Source organism: Macadamia integrifolia, chromosome 7, assembly GCF_013358625.1.
Source record: "Macadamia integrifolia cultivar HAES 741 chromosome 7, SCU_Mint_v3, whole genome shotgun sequence".
Lineage (NCBI taxonomy): Eukaryota > Viridiplantae > Streptophyta > Magnoliopsida > Proteales > Proteaceae > Macadamia > Macadamia integrifolia.
In genome coordinates, this window is record NC_056563.1 from 9,635,254 (window position 1) to 9,654,100 (window position 18,847).

Genomic DNA, 18,847 nt, shown 5'->3' on the forward strand with positions numbered 1-18,847 from the left:
GATCTTGATACATTGTAAAGGCCAAAGACCAATGTTTTCGTATATGTGTAGATTGTGAAAAGCGAAAGAATTTTGCTAACCTTTTTCTATAAGTACTCATTTATAATTATTAACATATTTATATTATTATATATTTAATATACAGAGTAGGGGTTGGGTTGGGCTTAGACCTCAACTCAAGCCCAACTCAACCCTGCCTCGGGCTTAAACTTCTCAATCCTAACCCACTCTATGAGCTGAAATCTCAGCCCAGGCCCATGTTTGTCTATGGGCGCGCTATAGCGGGTTTGGGCTTTTTTGACACCCGTAGTGTGATTCGTATGAGTCCGCAAGGGTCACTGGGAACGCACGGCTAAGCATCCAAGAGATGTCATTTTCTATTCTATGGGGGCGGGCCAGTCATTTCATCCCCCGGGCTGCTCGCCATCGGCTGCTTTCACTCTGACCTCCTTCGCCTTACGCCCCTCGTGGCTTCTCTCTCTCTTGTGCGAGAAACAAGGGAACCTCTGGTGCCTGTACCTTTCCTCCCTCGAGCTCCACTACCTCTGCAACCATAACCCACTCTCCGCCCCCGCACGCATCTATTTGTTTCCCGCCTTCTCTCTCTCTCTCTCTCTTTTATTTGGAAGATTTAGGGGTGGGTTTGCGACTGCTAGTGGTTTATGAGCTATGCAGCTGGATCTTTAGGTAAGAAAGGTGGTTTTATTCTGTTTTTCACTAAATTTTTTAGTTGTGCTAATCTGCTCCTTTTTTTTAAGGTTTTATTCTTTAGGGTGAAAAGAAATTTATTAAAGAAAAAGTCCATGAATTAACTTCTTTGGTTGCGCGGGTTCTGTTTGGTTTACAATTGTTTGTGTTTGGCCTATGGGATGTAGAATGATCTTCTTGTATTGCTTGTATTACTTGTATTCTAAGTACTTCTTGTATTGATACATTTGATACTTTTTATACCAAGCTCTTGTGTTTACATACATGCTCTGTTCTGATAATATTTACTACAAACAAGTTTTGAGGTATTGGTTTCAACAGTATTTTGGGTTTCAACTGAAATTTGATTGAAACGTGAATCTAACGCAAATCTTTCTCAAATGTGGTAAATCGTCTTTGTCGATACATTGTAACGGTCTCCAATATTTTGTTCCACCAAGAAATGTAGGATAATTGGAAAAAAAAACCAAAATCTGGGTTGTTGGAGTTTTTCACCCTCTAACAGGAGAAACCACTTGAAACTCCTGAAATGGATCGAAATTTCGACCCATTTTGATCGAGACAATGTTTTTATACGCACTATTTTGTACTGAAACTGACTTGAAACTGAAATTTTAGCCAAAATGCCAAAACTTTGGTTGAAATCCTGAATTCCTGCTCAGTTGCACCCACTTTCATTTTAACCTTGGTCAAAACTGAATTATTTCGCAAAATCTCAATGGTTTCAACCGAGATTTTGAACTATGACTATATGTCAACTTTAGTATTGCCATATTTTTTTTTTTTTTTTTTAAATTGATATGACTATGTAATTGATATACTTCTAACAATAATCATATGGGATGTATAAATGGAATATACATTCAGCTATTATATTGTGTTTATTTCATTTAGAAGGTTTCCAATTGATGAATTTGTATTCTACTTGCTATTATTATCTGTTAAATGATGCATATGCCTATTGTTTAGTGAATATATGCCCCCATATTTTTACAAAGTGAATTGTAGTTAAAACGTGCTAAACTCACACCGTATTATTTCCATATGCATGGTCATGTTTAACGAAGGCCTTGGTATGCACCAATAAGGAGGAGTGATCTGATTCAGATTGAAGGAAGTAATAGAGCTAGGGGTAGGCCTAAAATGACCATAGGAGAAGTCGTGAGGAGAGACATGCATAGTTTAGCTCTTCACCCTAGTATGACCTCGAACAAAACTAGGATCCATGTAGCCGACCCCATTTAGGTGGGTTCTGCTGAGCTTTTGTTGTTTTGTTCCTTCCCTTTTACTATTACTATTTTTGTATTGCCATTTGCACAAACCCATGTAGCCAATCCTATTTAGTTGGGATAAGGCTTAGTAGTAGTTATTGTTGCATTCTTTAGCACTGAATTTCTAAAATTATTATTGGTGTATAGGTTCGTTTAATACCCATATGTATCCATACTCCTTTTTTGTCATAACTGAACTTACTATGGGATCGACTGCCCTTAACAGGTTTTCAATTCCTCTAGGTGGATGCATGAGACAATTTGAAGCTACAAACATTGCCTATTCTCTTGCTAATTTGACCTGGGTTTTTTAAGGTGCGCGCATGTATTAGTGGAGAACTAGAGATATGATCCTGGTGGTGTAGTCCAACTACTCATGTGAGATTGCCACCCTCGCCAGAGGCTTGCGAAATCCTTCGCAGCAAGGAACAGAGATCTTATGGCATATGAGAGGGAGAGAGCACGTGCAATTGTTAATTGCCTTTGATCATTACTATTTGACGGTTAATTCCATTTCCATTATTAAGTGGATGTTCTGCAGTGAAGATTGTACCCGGATTTATCCAAATTCAACTTGTATGGAATGAAAGTTATTGTTGTACAAAAAAGTTTCTTCTCCTATGAATGTGCTGTTCAAAAGAAAAACCTTCCAAGTTTCGGGTTCCTTTTTTTTTGGAATTTCTCAATTAATTGAATGGTGAACAAGGCCTATGATGATGTCTGTATTCAAGTACCTCGATCTCGGGTTAGTCTTTTCCATGGATTCCTTAACGAATGCAAAATTACAGAGAAGATAAAGATCTCTGAATGCTTGAATGGTACTCACTATGAGATATATGGTTATGTTCGGTCAAAGGGTTCATCAGAGCATTTCCTATTTTTGCTATATTTCACGGTCATTATGTGATCGTAGCTTTAGAGACGATGGTGGTGACAATGGGTGTGAAGTTAATGATAGCTTCCCAAAGGGAGGTAGTCTAAAACTAGATTTTGACTCTGCAATGCACATGGATCCTACTGCAACCCTCCCTGAGATGTCCATTGTAGGAATTCATGACAGTGATGAAAATGGTTCTCAGGAAGATTTTTCCCATCAACAGAGAGTTTTCAATGATGTACGGTTTGATGCTGATAGAATTCTGGAAATTCTCCACCAAGATGAACCGGGTTTTGATGTTAGATTGGCTTTAGATGAGTTGCAACTCGGGCTGTCAACTTTCCTCGTCAGAGAAGTTCTCAAAAGGATTTTGAAAACTATAAACCATACAAATAGGAACCGCAGTGCAAAGTTGAGTTACAAGTTCTTCGTGTGGGCCAGTCTGCAAAGTAACTACAGTCACACCTCGAACACCTACCACTTGCTTATGAGTATCTTTGCAAATTGTCAGGAGTGGAAGGCAATGGGGAGATTAGTTGATCAGATGACCGAATATGGGTTGCCTACTACTGCCAGAACATTTAACATCTTAATATGTGCTTTTAGCGAGGCAGGTATGAGGAGGAGATTAGTGGAGAGGTTCATTACATCAAAGACATTTAATTATAGGCCGTTCAAGCACTCCTACAATGCAATTCTACACTCTCTTCTGGCAGTAAAGCAATACAATTTGATTGAGTGGTTGTATCGGCAAATGCTTGTTAATAAGCATTCCCCTGATGTTTTATCTTACAACATACTTTTATGTGCGAAGTACAGACTTGGAAAGTTATTAGAGTTCCAGACAGTGCTTGACGAGATGCTTAGAAGTGGATTTTTCCCGGATTTCCACACATATAACATCTTACTCCATGTGCTTGGGAAAGATGACAAACCTTGTGAAGCTCTTAAGCTATTAAATCACATGAGAGAAGTTGGTTGTGAGCCAAACATTCTCCACTTCACTACATTGATGGATGGGCTGAGTCGGGCTGGAAATTTGGTTGCCTGCCAATATTTTTTTGATGAGATGGTTAGGAAAGGGTACATGCCGGATGTAGTGTGTTACACGGTCATGATCACAGGATACATTGTTGCTGGTGAGCTTGAGAATGCTCAAAAAATGTTTGACGAGATGATTGTCAAAGGGCAGCTGCCGAATGCTTTTACATACAATTCCATGATACGTGGCCTTTGCATGGCCCAGAAGTTTGAAGAGGCACGCGCAATGCTGGATGAAATGGAATCTAGATGTTGCAGTCCAAATTTTATTGTTTACAGGACTCTAGTTGCTAATCTGCGGAATGCTGGAAAGCAGCATGAAGCTTATAAAGTAGTAGAACAGATGGTAAAGAAGGGGCATTATATCCATCTTCGCTCAAAACTTGAGGGATATGTTAAAGAATCTAGACGGAGAAATGTGTACAAGTAGAAGATTCTTTTGTTATGACCTCAAAATATGATACTTATTTTAGTTACCATGGTTCAATTGTGACCTTTGCTGGCTGATGCTCATTCCAGACTTCACAGAAGTCTAACAGAGTGGCTATTATGATGATTGTATCTCTGTAAAGTATGTGCTCTTTTATTTTTAATGTATTGTCATATGAGGCGAGACTAACCAATAAAACCAAGCTAATTTTTTTTAAACCTCCCTTAATAATGGATCACCCCCACCCCTTGTAGTAGGAAATAATTCAGGATTGCTTGATTAGAAGGTATGTTTTTTTTTTTGGGGGGGGGGGGGTGCGGGGGAAGGAGTTGGAGGAAAAGTGGACATGACTCATGTGAAGCATTCAAAAGATTTAAATAAGATTATTTTGTGTATTTTTATTTTATCACTTATTATGTTGATCTATCCTTTTTCAGTTGTTCAATTATCATATGAAGGTTTTCTTGAACAGGTAAAGGAAGGCCTGCAAAATATCACTGCTGTACCATACATGGCTTATGGTGGGTAAAGGGATACTAAAGCATGAACTCATAATCATGTTTATGTGCCATTTTAACTTGGACTTCTATTTTTCTCTTTATTTATTTAAATGCTTTTTTTTTCTTTCATTTTTTTTTTTTTTTTTTTTTTTTTTTTTTTTTTTGGAGGGGCTGGAATTGGTAGACCTGACTGTCAGTTGGCTTGCAGTAGGCTAGAGATCCTGCATTGATGTTTGATTTAGTGTGTATTTAGTTTTTCAAAATCTTGATTATTAGCTAAATCTTATGAATTATATCTTATTTTTATGAATGGGAAATAACCATTTCTGGATATTTATCTCTTTCATAGTGCAAATACTTCATGGTGCGATAGAGTTCCAAGCGATTGTCGTAAAAATCAAGCTCTTAGTATAATTATATCTCCTTCATAGTGCAGAAAATTTCTAATTTTTGCACCCCCTAGTGCTGCTTTTAGCTTGAAAGCTGATTTCTAGGTGATGTTGATCTTGAAGTAGTTTATTTCTTTTCATTTATAGTTACACTGCAAATATTTGAGGTCAAAGTGCTAAGAAAAGAGATGCATACGGTTGGGCTGGATTCGTGTATGACCACTGATAGAGTTTTGTGGAGGACAAGGACTTGTGTAGCCTACCCCTTGTAGGGGATGTTCCTATGATGCGTCTTTGACTACTTGATGCAACTGGGCGATATAAGGAATCTTTTTTGGTTTAGAAATCTGTTTGATTTACTTTCCTTTTTTCAATTAGAAATTAGTTTGGTAGTATTTTATTTAGATTGAAATTTTATTTCCAGTTTCCAGTTAGTTTAGTTTCCATTTGAGTGAACTTCTAATTTTATTGCTTTGGTTTTCTTTTATAAGCCATGTAATACACTAGTAACAGAGAGATTTTTGAATAATTGAATGAAGTTGAAGAATTTGGGTTTGAATCCATGACTGCCGATCCCTCTTCCTCCCTCTCTGAAATCTTTTAATCTCTTCTTTTTCACTTCTCCTATTTCCTCTCTCTTTCTTCTTCTTCATCTCTATTATTTTTTGGTTTTTTTCCCTTACCCTGTTCTGCACGACAGTTGCAGCCCTAGTTTAGAGGATCGATCTCCTTCTTTAAGCTATTTAGGCTGAGACTTTGGTAGAGAGTTCCCTACCAGTAGGCGACACAAACCCAAGAGAAGCCCTTCCAAAACTTGGTTTTTGTGGTGATAAATCAAACCCAGACCGAGATCTGAGTTTTGCCATTGTCAGTTCCAGTTGCAGACTCAAACATATCAGATCTGGGCCATTGAGATTTTCTGGTGTTGGATTTATGGAAGACCTGATGCTGCGACCCTTTGCTGGAAGTTTCAGGCCAAACTGAGGCCTACTGAAGAAGCTCTCTCAATCTGAGGTAGTCCCAATGTCCCTGGTTCTGTTCGTTGCTGAAGGTTGTAGACAACCTTCAAAAAGTGACATTTTCCCTTTTAAATTGGCTGTTTCCAATACTGCCCGTCTCTTCTTCCATTTTCTTCTATAGTTCCTATCTTTATTTCTAATTCCAGAATACCCCTCCCTCATCACACGTTATTCCTTGTTTGCCATTTACTAGCGTGGTGACTTATAATTACAATTCTGCCTCTCTTTATTAGAAACACCAAATTAATTTCCAGAACTGAGTTTTCTTTGGGATTAATTCCAGATTTGTCCCCATTCAGCTATTTCACTCAAAAGGGGGGTTTTTAAGTTGTGCCATAAATTACATTACTGCCACTGGTTTGTTTAAATTGAATTATTTTTTAATTGTGGGCCCATAATCGATCCGATTTCAATCTCTTGGAACCCGGATCCGCATCACTATTATTTTCTTCTCTTACCTACTTTCTCTCTTCACTTAACCTTCGTGTGTGTCTTTTTATTCTTTTCCATATCGGTTTCAAGTAGCCGACCCCATTTAGTTGGGATAAGGTTATGATTGTTGTTGTTGTTATTGTAAACCAAGGAACATTACATGTGATACTTAAAATGTTGATTATTCCCTATTATAATTATACTCTGATTTTAGATAACATCCATTATTTTAAGCATCACTCAATTGATAAGTTCCAAGGAGAAAAGCAGGTGCAAGAAGAGATAAAGGATTTTGGATAATTTGGATTATAACAGTATATTGTCTGAACTAAGTAAAATGTGTGCTACTCATTTGAAGCATGTCGATGCTTCTAATTTTTGTACGATACATGTATCTATTTATCAGTTACAAGTTAAGCGTATCCGTTTCAGGCATTTAGTTGTTTTAACAGAAGATGTAACAGGATTTGTGTACAGATATCCAAACCAACTTCTGGGTTTGGCTGTCTATATCCTTATGCCCACCAATAGAATTGCTTTTAACTCTGTTTGAAGAAGAGATACGTTGGTACTCTTCTGCAAGGGAAGCCCTGGCCCTGGGGGGAGGGGGGAGGGGAGGGAATGAGAGATACTGATAACAACATCATCTCCAGTGTTTCTCTCCCTTAAGTTTTGTTGACCATACTCCATCATCAGTATCACTATCCTGTAAGTTGGTGTTGACCATATTCATATCCTGGCAGAAACCATTTTGTGCCTTCTCAAAAAGCTACAATGATATTTGGTGGTCAGCATGGTGATCATGGTGCATTTTTGTGTTTTTTTTGTTAGGGATTACTGCATTTTCATGTTACCTCCTCTTCAGTGGACAAAGTTGAGTTCTATTATTTTCTTTTCCAGTTTTCAGCTTAATGCAGATAGATCAGCAAAAGTGGGCCTATTTTAATGGAATAAGATTTGAGTTGAGTTCTGTACATGTTGGGCCTTTGGTCCAATGGTTTTTCATTGTAATAGACTACTTTAATGGGCTTATATTATGAGTAGGAGGTAGAAATACGGGATTTATTTTATTAGGTTAGTTTTTGTTGTTTTATTTTATTAAGTAATTGCTATTTACTTGGTTCTTAAGGATATGAGAGTCTTTTACATGAATAGAACTATTTTCCTTGGATGGAATTTTAACTTTGTGGGACACCTATTCTACCTATTTAGTTAAGATAGAATTTTCTATAGGAGGAACTCAGAGGATATTTCCTATACTGTTTTCACCTTTTCTTTCCTATTGTAATTCTGTTTTTAGTTCCTGTTCAATGATGTGAGGCTATAGAGAGCCCACATGATTTTTATAATGAAAGAAAGCTTTCCTATACTGTTTCTATAGGAGGAACTCCAATTGGAGGATATTTGCTATACTGTTTTTACCTCTTCTTTCCTATTGTAATTCTGTTTTTAGTTTCTATTTAATGATGTAAGGCTTTAGAGAACCCAACACGTTTTTTTTAATGAAAGAAAGCTTTGCTTTCTCAAGTTTTGTGGTGATTCAACAGGTGGGTTGGTATTGCTTGGGTATTTGAAACCAGATTTCTTCTCCTATATTATTAGAGTTGTATTTGACCGTAATTTCAATCATATCTAATTCTTTGATTCTGTGTTATTTTCTTTGAATTAAATTCCTACTTTATTGTGTTTCTGGAAATTTTTGTTGGTTTCTAAACCCTAATGTTCTTGGTGATTAGAACCGCATACAGCTCCTCTGGGAAGAATGTCAATGTTTCAACAGGTTATGTCCAGGTCCACCACTGTCATAACGTCTCTCCATTTTCTAGGTAAGAAATAGGATTGCAGATCTCATAGTTTTTTAGTGGCAGGGCACATGGGCGCTTGAATTAGCACACCAGCATTTTTAGATATAAATGGGTATTGCGGGTATTAGTAATCAGATTTCCATCTCTTTTATTTCTTTTTTTTTTTTTTTGGGGGGGGGGGGGGGAGGGGATGGAGATGGAGATGGAGATGGGGTTGAGAAGGCACCAAATTTGAATAAATGACACATCTTTTATCCAGTCCTTCTTTGTTATATTGGGAATTGGATTTAGTTACTAGTTTTCATACCCTTAAAGTGGAGGCATGAAACTTGATACCATGCCAGAATTATTTACTTTAATTGAGCATAGAAGTTATTGGAATGAAGATTATTTCTAAATGCTAGGATGGTTTCAACTTGAATTGGATGGCAGAACATGTGAAAGTTGTTGTATGCAACAGTTATTTTGTTTTCTTGCTAGGCTCTTGATAAATTTTACTACAATTACAGTTATACAGTTTCTTATTATTCTCTGCTGTGTTTTCATGTATGGACTGGATTGGCGGAGCAACAAGAAACTGGGGCTGCAAGACTTGAATGATTTGTCTTTGGTTTATTTTTACATGAAATGGCTATCTGTGAGAATGTGAGCAGAGTATCCCCATAGCTGGTCTCAGATGCTCCAAGCACCAGACTGAGTTGTATTTCCATACATGGCTCTCTAAGAACATTAAAATGTGATAAGTATTTCCACAGATGGTTACCTGTGTTTCCAACTCTGGCAATTTTTTTATGGACAGTAGACTGCAACTATATTGCGGAAATCTCTCAAGTTTCTGTCAGAACCATTGCAAATGGCTCTCCCATTTTCAGGGATAAACTAGAAAGGACAATCAGTTTCTTGGTATTTGAGCTAAACAATAGCTTCCTTTCCATACAGCAATCATCTTTTATATTGGAGTTGTGAGAAATGAAGCTCTTATGGACTCATTGCTGGAACATTATGGAGCCCTCCTGATCGACAGTGGTTGCACCACCTCATCTGTTAGGTACATCGGAATCATTCTCTGCAATAACTTAGTTTTGCATGTGTTTTTAACTTAGATTTTTTGTGAGGTTGAATGTGAAATTACTCAAATTGCCTCCACTTTAAAATGTGCATGAGGTAAATGCAAGGGTCACGTTGGTTACAAATAGATTTAGTGGAAAATAATATTGGGACAAAGTATATTTAGTCTGATCAACTAAATAAGTTTATTTGCTTGGCTCAAAATCTTCCATGTGGCATGTCAGATGTGGTCAAGTTGTGGACAGCCAAACCTTTAGGTTTCCTACTCACATGACAAATTTTTGGTTCGTGATGGAGTTTGCCAAGTGGAAAAATAAAGATTTAAAAATCTAGGACTATGGTAGAGAGCACTATAGTGGTCGGAGTACCGTTGGTGTGATAGATATATGTGAGGATGGTTACCAATATGCATAGGAGCATACGGTTGAATTTGAGTATGAAATTTTAGGAAGTGGCCTACCCAGATTGTTTGTTGTCTATCCTATGATTAGAATTGCCTTGTGATGTGGCAAAAAGTTTGTGGGACATTAACTAGCCTAGTGGTGGCAGCTTCGGTTTGAAGAGCAGGCACCCAAGGGAGGAAAGTTGTTGGATCAAAACCCTGTTGTATGCAAGTGTGGTTGGGTGGGTGTACGAGTACGTGGCCATTGGCCCTACTAGTGCCTAGTAGGCTGGCCAATGTGCTCAGTAGGATAGAGTAGAAAAAAAAAGGCATTTCCCCATAATGTTACCAATTTGTAATTCAGATGGGATCAGTTCGGTCAGGAATTTTTTTCTCATTGAGATGTGTAGTTTGAGCGTATAAAAGGACCTAGAATGTCCTTTATTCTTAGGCTACTAAATAATTGCTACTGAGGTTTATATTGAGAATCAATTCATTTCATTCCCTCATATATTTGGGGCCCGTTTGATAACGTTTCAAGAAATGCGTTTTTGCCGTTTCTGTGTCTAAAACGGCAGAAACGGAACAAAAAGCGTCTGATAAAACTGTTTTGTTTCACTTGTTTTCAGAAATAGAAATTGAAATTTCTACCTATTTATGGTTCAAGAAACGACCCAGGCGAAACAAGTAGAACTTGTTTTGTCGTTTCTGGAAACGACTCGTGGCCATTCTTTCGCTGGTTGCTATCGACTTCCAGAAACATGACTTATCAAACACCTTCAATTCCGTTTCTATTTCTAGAAACGGAAATTTATCTTTCTGCCTTTTCTTGAAACAGAAACGCCAGAAACATTATCAAATGGGCCCTTGATGTAGATATCAATACCGTTTTGATCCCTTCTTTAACCCATGTAATTGTCTATTTCACCCACTCACATTCTTACTAAATAATTGTCTCATCTTTTCAACATTCTTGATTTATAACATTTTCCGAACTCCTTAATTCTCCCGATCCAATCCAACCCCCAAGTGAAAGGCAGGATTTGATCCCATGACATGAGGACAAGCGGCAACGCACTGTCACTTTATTGCCTATGTTGGCTAACACCTTCGGTCACTGCCTTATCCTTAACAACCATGTCCATCCTTTTCATTTCTTTACCATGAAGGTAGGATCAATTTCCCTTAACATGTTTATGGGTCATCTAGGTGGTTTGAAGTTGTATGTAACAGGGGAGAACTGGAGATGTGATTCTGGTGGTGTAGCCCATTGTAGACCAACTACTTACGTAAGGATGCCGCCACTTGTCAGAGGGTTGCAAGATCCTTCCTGGCTAGGAAGGAGTGAGAAAGGGAGAGAGCTTGTGAATTGTGGAGTAAAAAGAGTCTCGCTAGACTGGCAATCAGCCAGACTGGGTACATTCTAAAATGCAGTTAGAATCTGTATTACTAGAACCCTTCTAGTTGCAGTGATAATTGGAATCCTAAAACCCTACAAAGTGCAATTGCTAATTGCATTTGTTCATTATGATTTGAGCAGAGCAGGTTATTCCCAATTCCATTAATAAGTGGATCTTTTACAATATTGTATCCAGAGCTACTCAAAATTCAACTTGTATAGAATGAAATTGTGTTACTCATCCTAGAAAAGTTTATTCCCTTATCAATGTGCTGGTCAGAAGAAAAACTTAAGTTTTTCTCGTTCATTTTTTATTGGAATTTCTCAACTCATTGGATGGCCTACGAGACCTCCGGTGCTCTTTGTATCCTAATACCTCTATCTGGGGTGACATTTTTTTTGTGGATTCCTTAATTACTGCAGAGTTACATTGATGAGGAAGATCTTTGAATGCTTGAGTGGTACTCACAATGAAATATACCATTCTGTTGGGTCAATGGTTCAGTCAGAGCATTTCCTAATTTTGCTGTATTTCACTGTTGCTATGTGACCATAGCTGTGAAGTTAATGATGGTTTCTCAAATGGTGGTGGTCCAAAACTCATTTTCTATTCTGCTCTGGATGTAGATCCTACTGTGATCCTCCCCGAGAATTTTATTATCGGAATTAATGACAGTGACGAAAATGGTTCTCAGGAAGATTTCTCCCAACAGAAAATTTTCAAGAATGCCAGATTCATTGGTGATAGAATTCTGGAAAATATCCACCAAGATGAGTCCTGTTTTGATGTTAGATCAGATTTGGATGAGTTCTAACTCAGGCTGTCAACTTTTCTTGGAGGAGTTCTCAGAATTATTTTGAAGACTATGGACCCTGCCAATGAGAACCGCTGTGCAAAGGCTAGTTACAAGTTCTTCCTGTGGACCAATCTGCAAACTAATTACAGTTAACACCTTGAACACCTACCAGTACATATGAAGGCTTCATTTGTTTCGGCATAAAATAATCGGTTAAACAAATTTGACAGTAAAATTAGATTTTCCGACGTTTATTTTGTATTTTGAAAAATTACCATGAAGGAAAATTTTACCCAGACCTGTCAATTTACCGGAAAACACGCAGGAAAAATTTTACGTTTAAAATGAACGTAAAATCTCCCGCAAAATCCAAACTTTCGTGCTTGATCGAAAGAAACATATGCGAGCAAAGGCATCTGTCCCATCGTCTTCCTTGATGTTGACTCTCTCTTGCAAAGAACTATACAGGTTATTCTCTCTGCCTCTCTTTTCTCCTTCTCCCTCTCTAAGGCACAGGTTTGTGCTTTGCAGTGAACACCATACCAGTAGGTGTTCAAACAAGCACTAGATCGATTGAGGTTGCTGGCATGGGAGTCTCTGCAACTCCATTCGGTCGATGTCCTATGATGGAGACGATCATCTTGACAGGGAAGAAGTGAAGGATGGAGAGCTTGACATTGCTAAGAACATTGGGGACCAGAGTTCGTGGCTGTTGTGTTGCTCATGTTGTTAATGCCAGGTTTGGTAATCCAAGCGCAGAGTCAGAACCATTTCAATCAAGTTTAGCAGCTTCCAGTGTAGGGGTATTGATTCTGGCTCACTCCATTCTCTAATTCTCCCTCATCTGCATCTTCTTGCTTGCTATTGGGGTTCACGTTTACCTTGGTTGATGATGACATCAACATACATGACACAACTACATTTATGATGATTTCCTTCGTTCCTTTCTTGCCTAGGGTTACTGATTTCCTTTGCTTGCCTTGATTTCTTCTCACGCTGTTGCTTATATATCTCTCCTATTCTTTGTGCCATCAGTGGTATATTATTACAAGTGATTTTAGTTTTTATTTTATTTATTTGTGAGCAATATTGCTACTTTTTTTCCCAATTGCTGTTTCAGATTGGGAATATTTGTATTTGCATTTCTATGGTCTTGTTGGATTATCTCCATGGGAACTGGTCCATGTTCTTGCCGATATGTTTTATATGAAGAAGAATACTGATGAATTATTCAAGGACTTCTAATTAGTCAATAGAGGAAGCTGGAAGCATATAGTTCTGGTTTCTATCCTGGGGTTAAAATTTTAAACTTATGATTTCAGGACCCAAAAATCAAAATGGGTCCAAATGGCTAGAACTATTGTAGTTTCCGGGTAGATCTGTTCTTACTTCATAGCTGTATTTCATTAGTTTGTCAAAAGGAAGATCTTAAGTTTTCCATTGTGTACCTTGCCCCACTGGATTAGGCGGCTGGAGAGGTGACATGCCTCTATTTTTATCAATTTATCTCAACTATGCCTTATATCAAGTCCCAACTACTTGACATTGATAACATGATTACTGCTCTGCATTCCAACTCAAGTTGGCAGTTCCATAACCTCTATTAATTCATTAGTACCTTGCTTCTTACATATACTCAACTCAACGAAGCCTTTTCCCAACCAAGTGGGGTCAGCTACATGGATTCTGTCTTGCCATTTAACTCTTTTTAAGGTCATGGTGATTATGAAGCCTATGCCATTCATATATATTGTCACATAAGCTTAGCTTTTGTTAACTCCACTCATGACATCTGATAACTTCTTTTGGAAGTAATTCCACTTAACCATCTATTTTACTATCTCTCCCTGACAAAAAAGTTATTCCCCTCGTTTATTCCCTCAGCTTTACCACAAATATTCTAAAATTTTGCGTAAACCTACATCAGGGTGGTAACGGTTCATCCCTTCTTCCACTGCAACTCCTTTTTCTACATTCTGCTTCAATATGAAGATGTTACAATTTGGGAACTCCCTTGTGGCTTATCTCAGTTGTTTATGTGAAATTTGCATCTGGGTGTTGATGAATATTAAGGTCTTATTGGTTTATATTATTAGAGAGGTAAATGGAAATTCATTTCAAGCTTTGTGTTGGTTACTTCAGTAGTGTGCTATAAGTTACAGATGGAACTTCTTTTCATGATCTTATTTATATTCCGAGATAGAAAAGGGTTGTTTTTTTTTTTAAGATTTTTTTATGGGTTTTACCAATAGTTTCTGCAAACTCTGGTTATAAAATCGGATGAGGTTCTCATTGGCTTTATTTGGTGACAAGGAAAGAAGTATTTTGTGCATAGTTATTTCGATCATTGTGAGTTTTTCATGTTTAGGAACAATTGTCTATTTGTCTGAGTTGTGCAACTTTTGAGCTAAGCAGGCTAGTCTTCTAGGAGCATTTTTATGGTTGTCAAAGTTTCAGATAAATCATATTGTGTTCATGTTTCATGATAATATTGATATATTTAGTTGAAAGAATGGATTTTAGGTGATCTTTGAATATATTCTTGGAAGTTTGCATTGTCTTCCATAGGAGTTCTCTATTTTCGGTTTACTTGGAGATGCAAAATGGAGACGACAAAATAGAGTTCCATAAATGAAGGCAGAGAAGCAGAAAGCAACAATGATGGAACAAAGGTAATGCACCACTTAAATGCAGTTCCTAAAGAGCATGCGTTGAATATACTATGGGAGCTTCTTGTGTAAATGGTGTTGTCTTTCTGGAGAATATCAGAAATGGATGGAGAAGTGATGTACATAGGCCTCCTAGTAATTGGTTAGTTATATTTTCCATCACATCAACTCAAGGAGTGTTTTGGTAGTTGTTTTTTGCAGTTACCTTGTTGTGGCAGTTGCTTTCAAAGTTCGTGGAGCCCATCCCACTCCATTATTGATATATACGCCCTTCTAGTAAAAAAATGCTTGAGGAATTCTCAAATTGTCAGTTTGTTCACCACTGGAGATGGCGTAAGTAAAACCATTGCTTTCCAACCTACCAATGTCAGGATATCTATCTTGTGCTCTTTGTGCCATCAATGAAAATCCTGAGTCTACTTTATGTGTCTGTACATCTATAGAAGAATGAGCCCATTTGGTCTGTTGACTTCCCTTTCGAATTGTATCAAACTGATGTCTTGGTTTTGTGCCCTAGTCTTGGCAAAAGAATTCCAGTCGGTATACACATTCAGTAGTGAATTCCACTTGAGAGCACAACCATTACCTTTCTTTGTATACTTTATTAGATGGTAAATTCCATTTTGCTGGTCATTTTTGGAAAGAATTACAGTTGATTTCCTCTCTTTATTTACACTTTTCCATCTAATAATGGTGATGTAGGGGGCTTGGAAGCTCGGCTAGGCCATTGGGATTGGATTGTGAACATTGATTCAGCACAACAGAAGACGTAAAGATCGTAGGAGATGATTCAGCAGACACCACAAGTGTCGAGTGATCTGTTTCATTGGGAATTATCAAGAATTGTTAGATCCTTATTTTTATGGATGTTGTAATAGTTTGGGTCACAAATAATATTGATCCTTTTTTTTTTCTTTCAGAATGTAAATTTATATTTGGTTTATTAGCTTATTTTGAAATGAAATGAAATGGGAACTCTTGAATGTTTGTATCTCTGTCATGTATAAATAAAAACATCTCTTTACCCTTGAGATCATGTTTGCAGCCTGTGTCACACTCTCCCTCCCTTTGGAAATGACCCCCATGCCTCTCCCATCCCAGTCCACCCATGGGTTGAGTTGCTAGCTCCGACGTAAGGGGGACGGATGGGATTGGATGGAGAGAGAGAGAGAGAGGGGGAGGGATAATTTTCTCCTTCATTCCCTTAGGGTTCTTGGCAATGTTCCCTATTGTCATTTTCCCACTTATGTCCTCTCACTTGTTTGCCTTGCAGGGTAATGTGTCTCCAAACATGTCTGATGACTATGGGGGATGGGGAAAGCATGATTTTTGGATTCATCATCTAGGATTCAGGACCAAGAACTCTATTGTGAAGCCCAATTCTGGTTAGGGGATCGAGCTCAAATTAGGCGTTTGATTCCAATTGAGGGATCGAACCCCTGAGTTTGACTTCATATGGTTTGCTTATTAGGGATACAGGTCCATGTCAATTTATGAGAGTGGGAAGGTGTTAGGAACCCACCTCGCATGGTAAACCGGTCTTCTTATCAGTTGCTTGGATTTCGAATATTCTACTACCAAGAATTTTAATAGCCTAAGCTCACATGGAAGCTTTATCATGTTAGATAATATAACACATGTATATTTGTACGAAGTAATTACAAAATACATTAAAACATCACATGGAATAATATATAATCTATATTGAAACCACGTGAAATGATAAATAAAAAATTTGAATTAAAATCTGTGATAATGATAAATTATTATGAAAGATTGAAAGCACATGATATAATAAGATAATTGTGCATATTTACATAAAATAATAGAAAATGCAATTAACTCATTTGCATATATGTGCAATGCTTAATGAAATGATGATTCTGATTGTTATCTTATGTGAGGAGCACATATGATAACACATGTAATCTTGAAGTAGTCTATCATTTAATGTACAAATGCATAAAGTAATGCATGAAGACAAAAAGAAACCGTTATTTTATGCAGTGAAAACATAAAACAATGCATATGGAGATGGGGTCTATAAATCATGTGAACACAAATGAAATTACGTTCTAATGTAATAATGAAATTTTCAGTAATTCTCCCCGACTGAAGGCCAAAGATTTGACTTTTGTCTCACTTTCTTGGAGAAATCAAACTTCCGACACTTAGGTAAGAAATCAGACATGACTTCCGTGCTATGGTTTAGAAAGGGATTTGGTTTTGGGAATTTGGGCAGCGCTTTCGCACTATATCCCTGGAACAAGAATCAGCTATGGGAATGTGGGCAAAGTCTCCACGCTACATACCTAGAACAGGAATCAGCTATGGGCATATGGGCTGGCTTTCGCGCTATGTTCCTAGAACATGAACCAGCTCTGGGAATGTGGACAGGACTTCCGTGCCATCTCATGAAAATAGATAGAAACTACAAATATTTAAGCAACATTTCCACGCTATAATAAAAAAAATCAAATTAACTATGAAAATTTGAGATGTGCTTCAGCGCTAACCTGAAATGGATGACATGGGCTTCCAAACTAGAGCAAAGCTTCCGTACTAGGACGTCAAACTCAACGAACTTTGGATGGTTAGCTCTGAAATTTCCATAACTTCTCTCTCTCTCTCTCTCTCTCTCTCTCTCTCTCTCTCTCTGTGCAGAGGTTTTTGAAACAGGGATATCTTTCTTAGGAAATCCCAGGCTCTCCACACAGTGGCCTCGGTCACTAATTATAGTGAAGCCAATCATCTGTTAAAATCCTTATAGGGAAATGGTAAGCTTACAATCTCCGTATCATGGAAGTAGTTTTATAGGATCTTTAAGATCTGTGGGAGACCTAGGGTGGGCGGCTACCTAGTAGCTTGGGTGACTGTAGACTTAGGCAACTAAGTCCTATTGGCTGAGGGAAGGCAAGATTTGATAGGTTTGGTTGGGTTTGGGTTTTGGTCTGGTCTAATGGGTTCAAAGTTTAAGTAGACAATACGTCACATCTAGGTATTCATTCTTTTCATGCAAGATATCAACAGGACCGTATTTTTGAATACTTCTCAATGATATGGGAATTGAGCACATGCTAGGCTCGATTGTCGTATAGTCAAGGGGGAACAAAATTAGGTGTCTACAAAATGCCCCTCTTTGGCTGAGACTGTGTAACAAGGTAAAAAAAAAAGAACAAAAAAATTGTCACCCAAAGCATGTAGTGTCGATATCCTATTCAGGAATCGGAGGTGCAATGCAAAAGGTGAGTGTTTAAACCATGGCAATAAAGACAAAAATTTAATATGAAATTATATCCAATCGACTAGTATCGGTATATCATACCACTAGAATTGAATTATACATAAACGTATCGAACTTAGCCGAAAATCAGTAGGCTACAAACACAATGGAATGTGAGTACGTTTCTGATCGAAAGCTCACCGAGGATTTGAAACACAAATGGAATGAAAAATGGAAAAATGTGTTCTGTCACCACAATCCCTAGGAAAACAAGTGCAAGTAGATACGAAATATGTTCTATTGGGGAATAAAACACATGTAAGATGTGCAATGTGGATGAATTGGAGTTTAGAGGTTGTTGTCCAAATTTTATAGTTTACAGGACGCTAGTTACTAATCTGTGTAATGCTGGAAACTTAAAGAGGAAGTTTATAAAGTAATGGAAAAAATGGTACCGGAGGCATTTATGCCTATTTTCTCTCAGAACTTAAAAGGAAAACTTGGACGACTTCACCTTTGTTGTGAAACACCTTTTTAAGTCACTTTCTCAAAACCTAACTGAACTAATCGAGCTCCATGACTTAGATACTCCCAGTGTAAAGGTAACAAATCTAAAGTTAAGACGACAAAGACGGGCCACTTTATATTCGCTAGTTGTTGTGACAAATGTAAGGAGACAATTATCATTATCATCACTCATGTCCTCTATGCTTGGGAGAGCTAAAATTTCACGAGTCATAGGATTGCAAAAAGGACATCTGTTTGGTTATAGAGACAGATCAAACTATTGCAAGTAGAACTTGACATTCTAAGCTTAAATTTTCTAGGCACAAACTC

At 37.6% G+C, this 18,847-nt stretch overlaps 1 protein-coding gene and 1 long non-coding RNA gene across 5 annotated transcripts; both read left to right on the forward strand.

Moving 5' to 3' along the window:
- Positions 1 to 404: 404 nt before the first annotated feature.
- On the forward strand, positions 405 to 4,733 carry LOC122083418 (pentatricopeptide repeat-containing protein At1g55630-like). Of its 3 annotated transcripts, none has more exons than XM_042651218.1 (2): positions 405 to 687; positions 2,206 to 4,733. In XM_042651218.1, the coding sequence occupies exon 2, from the start codon at positions 2,795 to 2,797 to the stop codon at positions 4,325 to 4,327; it is 1,533 nt and encodes a 510-aa protein (XP_042507152.1). In that variant the 5' UTR covers positions 405 to 687; positions 2,206 to 2,794; the 3' UTR covers positions 4,328 to 4,733. The 3 variants fall into 3 exon arrangements, with proteins under 3 accessions (XP_042507152.1, XP_042507153.1, XP_042507154.1); XM_042651219.1 differs by having other exon boundaries at positions 2,223 to 4,733; XM_042651220.1 differs by having other exon boundaries at positions 2,295 to 4,733.
- A 6,028-nt stretch (positions 4,734 to 10,761) lies between these two features.
- LOC122083840 lies at positions 10,762 to 15,818 on the forward strand. 2 transcript variants are annotated; one of them, XR_006141735.1, is made up of 2 exons: positions 10,762 to 14,929; positions 15,490 to 15,818. It is a non-coding gene; the product is annotated as an uncharacterized LOC122083840 (long non-coding RNA). The 2 variants fall into 2 exon arrangements; XR_006141736.1 differs by having other exon boundaries at positions 10,762 to 14,790.
- The last annotated feature ends 3,029 nt before the right edge of the window (positions 15,819 to 18,847 follow it).